General features: G+C 47.4%; 1 protein-coding gene across 1 annotated transcript; it reads right to left on the reverse strand.

The window, feature by feature from the left end:
* Nucleotides 1-431: 431 nt before the first annotated feature.
* EI90DRAFT_3023371 (uncharacterized protein) lies at nucleotides 432-1905 on the reverse strand (the record flags this gene model as incomplete). Its single annotated transcript, XM_039057865.1, has 7 exons — nucleotides 432-571; nucleotides 610-666; nucleotides 723-910; nucleotides 961-1111; nucleotides 1294-1427; nucleotides 1463-1731; nucleotides 1801-1905. The coding sequence occupies 7 exons, from the start codon at nucleotides 1903-1905 to the stop codon at nucleotides 432-434; spliced, it is 1044 nt and encodes a 347-aa protein (XP_038907876.1).
* Between the last annotated feature and the right edge of the window lie 4845 nt (nucleotides 1906-6750).

A 6750-nucleotide genomic window follows, 5' to 3' on the forward strand; every position in this document is an offset into this window, starting at 1 on the left:
CGGACATGTTTCATTAGCCGCTGTACCCTGGGGTTTGAGATTTTGATACCCTGGGCCTCTTCACAACTTGCAGCTTTCAAGTCATCGATGGTTACCCCAGAGAGCATAGCTGTGTCAGTGACAAAATCCATCCTTCCCATCTGAATTTATGCAGAGGCCAATTCCTGACGTCTCTGCTCAATATGGAATGCCACGAATGGAAACAAGTGGTGAGTATGGAACCGGCGTGAATGATGCTGAAGGCAGCAACCAATATGTTCCATGAATGACACCTTGACTGGACAGTGCTCTTCAATCCCACCTTCTCCATATGGGAACAGGACTGGGAAAGCCAATGCCCAAAAATTGAATTTGGGTATGTGATAACGAGGGTCTGATGGCACTTCGTTGACTCGCTGTTTTCCAAAGTCGTTTACCAACTTCCACCCATGTCAAACAGCGTATGGCTGCTCTGTCTGGGATTCTTTGGACAGGTTGGTGAGTCCCTCTTCAAGTAGATCGGATGTGGATACTGCTGTGAGCTCGGTTTGGCTACTGCCAATATACTGTAACGGAACAACATCCCCTTCATCTAACATTCTGGTAAGAAATATTGAGCATCAGACACACCATACTGCTTGTTAGGTGGTTCAGCCCCCTCACTAACGTTGCCATAGTCATCACTGACTATACCAAACAAGAAGGTGAGATTCAAGCATATATGATTCGTGCTGTAAACTCACAATCACCGGGCACATAGGAGTCATGCTCCCGAAGCAGAATATGGGAACTTGTCTCTTGACGCATGCTAGCCAATATCTCAAGAGGCACATCGTCTTCGGGTAAAGACGCCATTACTGCTTGGTCTACTGTATACTCGGAGAAGCATTTATTATGCTCAATCAACCATTCAAGCACCTCCAACACTACCCTTCTCCAAATGCGAAATGATGCTTTGGGAGATTGCTGACTCCAACATACGTTACTGATATAATCGAGGGAAGTATCTCCATCGGCTGTGGCAACATGTGTCCTTGGAGCATACTGAAAATTTCGTCGGTGTTCATAGGGTAACTTGTCACATTTCCATGCAAGCCTGACTGTAAGCATGTGGGATCATCCCGGGCTCCACCTTTGGGGTACATTTTGAAAATGAAACAGTGGGGATAAATGAGCAAAAGTAAGAGCTGTTCAGGAATTGTGAGGCAAGAGAGCTGATGAGGTATATTGCCTATCCACATTTTGTTTGATAGGAATACCACGGTATTTTATCGCGATGAAGATCTTGAAGACAGGCTCCACACAACATCGCACTACATTTCCCTTTGACCTCAATGACTCCCTTCTCCTCTAGTAGCATGCCAGCAATAAGGACCTGAGCGGGATGTCTGTCCTGATCTGCTGGTTGTAAACGGCCCGCATTTGGAATATTCCTGACATTGACCACACTGCACTCGTGTTCCCAGCAGAGTTGTGCACATACAGCGCAAACAGCCTCTTGAACTGCTGACGGCGAGATAGCTTGTAGGAACTCTGCTTGGCAATCTCGAAGCTCATTCTGGGTGGTATATGGAGGAACTCAGGAGAGGTAGTGATGTGATTATCGTTGACTATGGAGGGGAGTGTTATTTCATCTGACTTGTCCATGGTATCATCACCGTTGATGCTGGCACTTGGTCCAGAGTTCTTCATTTTCTTCCTTGGTCCTTGAACTGGTGAGTCTGATTTTCTCTTATTTGGCAAAGCTGCATTCTTTTTGCAATCACGACGTTGCTCAAAGATAACTCAAGCATCCTCATGAAAGGTTTGGATCAAAGACACCATCTTCTTGCACTTCCTTCGAGCTGCATCTGACACGTAGATCTGATACTCTTTGCAGATTGCAATGATTTCTGCCAGTGTCAATGGCGAAAGCCAGTCCGTCATTGTGTAGTTGAAGAGTTGCCCCAACGACTAAGTGCCAAGTGAGTAACTATGCCAATGAATGTCTATCGGATCAGTCGCTTTCGACAATGTTCTCTGACAGGTCCATTCTCTCATATCCGCATCTGGACTAGTTTCCACTAATGCAATTGATGCTTCAACAAATTCCTGAAACCTATCATTCATAGTTATTAGTTTATTCACCAACACAATCAAGGCTACCATTCAGGTACGTCACTTACAAATCTCTTCTATAATGTTCTCTGACAGCTTTCATCCTGATTTTGACTAGTTTCCTCCCACCATACTTTGTACCGGGTCCATCACTAGTACAATTCAGTCTTGACAATGCTTTGACTGATTCCGAACACCTGTCATTCACAGTTATTAGTTTATTCAAGGCACATTTGTGGCAACATCAGGTCTGTCACTTATATAATCTCCTCTATGATGTTCTCTGACAGGACCGCTCGGTTTCATCCCAATTTTTACTGTTTCCTCCCACCGTACTTTATACCAGTTCCATCACTACTGCGATTCACAATAGCCCCGAACCCTGAGTCTGATGTAACAACAGTGTACATAGAGTCATGTGGCTAAGCGGCAACTTCCAGTTACTGCTTAACACCATGATAATCATACACACCATTGTTGTCATATCCATACAACTCCGGACCTCCACTCCTGTTTCTGGACCTCCATCTCCTCCTCCAGAACTCCACATCCTCCACCTCCTCCCCCTGTTGGTTGTTGAGAGCCCACTCTACCTCTGGCTCCAACACAACATCCAACACTACCTCCGGTCCAACTCCGGTTTACTCCGGGTCCAATCCCAACCTCATACCTCCAGCTCCGGACTCCTGTACTGGAACCCCATCACACCTCCACCTCTGGAACTCCAGTCACATCTCCGCCTCCAGACTTTGACCTCCTCCTCTGTCTTATCTCCTTGTACAGTTATTCACCCCCGAATGAGACACACCCCCAAATGAGAAACAATCACCTAACTTGTTCAGTTCTTTATCATATGTGGTGAGATTCGGCATGGATATAGGTGGTTGCTAGGACTACTCATGTACCAAATTTGGTGTCAAGCAGGCATGAAATAAAGGAAAAAATCGGTGAAACATGAGAAACTTGAATGCGAAGAGTCACCATGTTTGCAACTTAACCACCCCAGCCTCATGTTGCAGCCTTCATCTCACCAACAGCCATCCATGTAGGCAGTGGGCAAAAGGCCAGTGTTATTTGTGTTAGGGTTTGTATGGAACCTAAGTCAGAAGCATAATTTTCATCCGTGTTACCCAAACAATCAAAAAGTTAATCACCAATCCTGCCTCTCCTGGAGCCAATATTGCCTTGCTTGCTTGTTTTGTCAAATGGCCCAGCATGCGGACTCCTTAGAGCGCTGTAGGCATCTTGCAGCTGAGGCAACAGAGCTGCACATGCAGAAAACCCTGACTTCATACAGAACTGAGATTCTATGTGCAAAGCAGAAGGGTGAAAAAGCGGCCAGTGCTCGGGAACATGCTTCCAATTGTGGAGTGTCCTATCCAACATTCATGCAGAGGCTCAATGGTGGGAAAAGTCACCTTGAAGCCTCAATAAACCAGTCATGGTTGAATCAGGTGGAGAGTGATACACTTGTAGACTTTCTTCTTCTTATGTCCAACCATGGATTCCCAGCAACCCGCGATCATGTAATTGAGTATGCATTGGAAGTTGCCCAGATATGGCACCCATCCCTCACCAAGCTTAGCAAAAATTGGGTTGATGGGTTTTTAGTATGCAACAAAGACTGACTTCAACCCAAGTGGAGTGCCAATCTCGAAAGTACTTGGGGCAGTGCTGTAAATCCAACAGCTGTCCAACACTGGTTCCAACTATTACAAGCTCAGTATAATCATTTCAATTTCCGACATGAGGATGTCTATGCTATGGATGAGAGTGGCTTCCCGTTTGGGACTGGGGAAAGGGTCAAGGTCTTTGCATGCAGGATGACAAAAAGGGCACACATTCAACACGATGGGAATCTGTCAGGGCTCGGTCCTCGATCAGGGACAGCCCGACCTCAGTCCTAGGTGTGCGCGGTGTTCCAGGTGGTTGGGCGCTAGACCCTGTCCTCAGCTCCTCAAACTCACTGAAGGGACTAAGCGGGGATTGAGTTGTCATGTATTACAGAGGGTAACTACAACTTGCCTAAGCGGGGATTGAGTTGAGAAGAAGGGTAAGTTTCCCTATTCCCCGCTTGGCTACTATAAAAAGGAAGTGTACTGTACAGTTCATAACGTGACTCCGGGTAGAAGCCGAGCATGTTCCTGCGACTCGGAAAAGGTGTCACATGGGTTAAGGCGAGTTGCTCGCCTTAACCCACGTGATTTTTCCCGCAGGCTCACATGCGGGCTGAAGTTGTGAGAGGTATGTAGGGATGGGGAGGTCTGGGGAGTGGGGGAAGTCTGGGAAGGTGGTTCTGGGGTGTGGTTGGGTGCCCTGACAGCGGGGTCAGGGGCTGATCCCTGACAGAATCGCAAGAATGTCAGTGTGATTGTGACTGTCTGTGCAGATGGCACTTCAGTGCCTCTGGTTGTTATTTTTAAGGGGCAGAATGTTAATTCAAAGTGGTTGAAGGATAATCCTTTGCAGGCCATGTAAGTTACCCATTCATTACATGGAATGTGTGTTCATATTTTTGTGTTCTAGAGTCACTGTATCGGAAAAGGAGTGGACAGACAATGAGATTGGCTTAGACTGGCTTCAAACCTTGAATGAGTCTACACAACACAAGGCTGCTGGTGTCAGGGACTGCGTGTCAGTTCACGACGATAAAGGTGTTCCCGAGAATCCTAGTCGTTGTTAACGCTGAAGCGCCACCTTCAGCAGAGATAGGGCTTATATACATGGATACCGCTATCCACTAGAGTGCGGCTACAAACGAGATAAAGAACAGCCGATAGAATGATGACATGAAAAGATAACTATTCATTCAGGTAATCGTAAGCGAGGTGTGGGAAAGGGGTGACATGTGGACGGAAGATAGAAGCAGGATGCTAAGCGAGAGCTAAGCGAGATTACCTGCGTTCTTCGGATCACTCTGGATCGTCTGACGGCAACTCCCTTCTGGCATAGGGGGTCAGGGTAGCCGGTTAGGCCGTGCCCTGACAGCTGGCTGCTACCGTCTCCTGGTAGTGGATGGACATAACTCACATTACAGTCTGGACTTCATAACATATGCATGCAACCACAACATTGTTGTTATATGTTATCCTGCACACACAACACACGTTCTCCAGGGGCTTGATGTTGTTATATTCTCCCTCTTAAAGCGGGGCTTCTCAAAGGAGCACGACGCTTTTAATTTACGAAACTACCCAAGGAAGCTAAACAAATCCTCATTTCTATCAGTCTTCGGTCAAGCATGGACAGACACCATAACCCCAGCTCACATTATCACCAGCTTCCACGTAACTGGCATCTATCCAGTCAACCCAAGTGTCATCCACCCAGAACAACTTGCACCGAGTATTGAACATTCCACCCAAGGAGATCTTCCTCTCCCTGTGGCCTCACCTGTTAAGCACATTATGCACTTTCACAGTCAGCTGATGTCTCATAAATACCAATGGGAATGCACACCTTCACCAATGGACAACTTGCAGGATGTTGGAATGTACCTAGGTGGAAGTAATGTTCCAGACAATGAGGTTAGTGATGATGAGAGTGACCGACCAATCATCAATCGCACCTTGCTTGCTGTCTCTCAATCACAAACACCCCAACCCACAATCTCCATGCATCACCACAATCTTCTGGCACCGGGTGTACAATGTTCAGCACCGAGAATACCACCATCAGCCCCAATGAGACTCTTACCTTTCCCCCAGCTCATGCCCGAGCAAAGAAGCGTGCCATCAATGACCTAGAACATATTATGTCATTTTCTTCATCCACAAATTCCATTGTGTCCTCCTCACCTCTCCATTCAACATTCAAACTTCCTGAATGTGCATATGGCCAACTTAGTGATCTACTGTCATATCCATCCCCGGCCATCGACTTCTGGTCCCTCCATTCCCTCCGGTCTAACTCTGCTCCTCCTTCACTAACCTCGGAGCTCCCGTATTCCGCAATCCTCTCGGTACCCCTCGATGGTCACCACCCCCTCATTTCAATTTATTACCTATGCCTCCCTAAGTACGGAGCCCCGAAGACTTCCGGACAGCTCCGACGTCCGCTAGCGCACCCCCACCTCCGCTGGGCAATACAATCACCTGCCCTGCAGAGCCCACCTTCAGGCTTATCGCTTCTGGGTTATCGCCTGCCTTTCCGCTAACCCCGCAACCCGACTCGTCGGTAATATTCAGTCGGCTAATGTTTAACCCCGTTAGCTCCGCTCCGTTTGGCTCCACCAATTGCAGACCCGTCTTCGCTGTAACCATATATATATCCCGCTTGTACATAGGTTACACTCCAGTAATAAAATCAACTAGAGTTACCCCCCCTTAGGTTCTGATTGCCAGTCAGTAAGTTAGGGCACAGACATGTCACTAGGCACAGCGCTCTTGGCAGAAGTCGCTGAGGCCGAAGCCCTCCGCTATGGAGACACTCCCTCGTCTCGAATCTGGTCTCTGACATCTACCCCCAATTAAATGGGATCTCGCAGACAATTGTGACTCAGGATCCAAGACTTGCCTTGAATTAGTGCAAGAAAACCAAGAAATGCGGCATGAGTTTTGGAAGGCCCAAGTGTTGGTGGAGAGAGCTGTTGATGCAGTGGATGCGGCAAATGCCCAGTTGGCATTAGGGGGAATGTATGTGTCTAAAGCTCAGACACAGCTCTTAGCGCGGGAA

This window comes from Cantharellus anzutake (assembly GCF_015039405.1).
Source record: "Cantharellus anzutake strain C23 chromosome Unknown EI90scaffold_206, whole genome shotgun sequence".
Taxonomy (NCBI): Eukaryota; Fungi; Basidiomycota; class Agaricomycetes; order Cantharellales; family Hydnaceae; genus Cantharellus; species Cantharellus anzutake.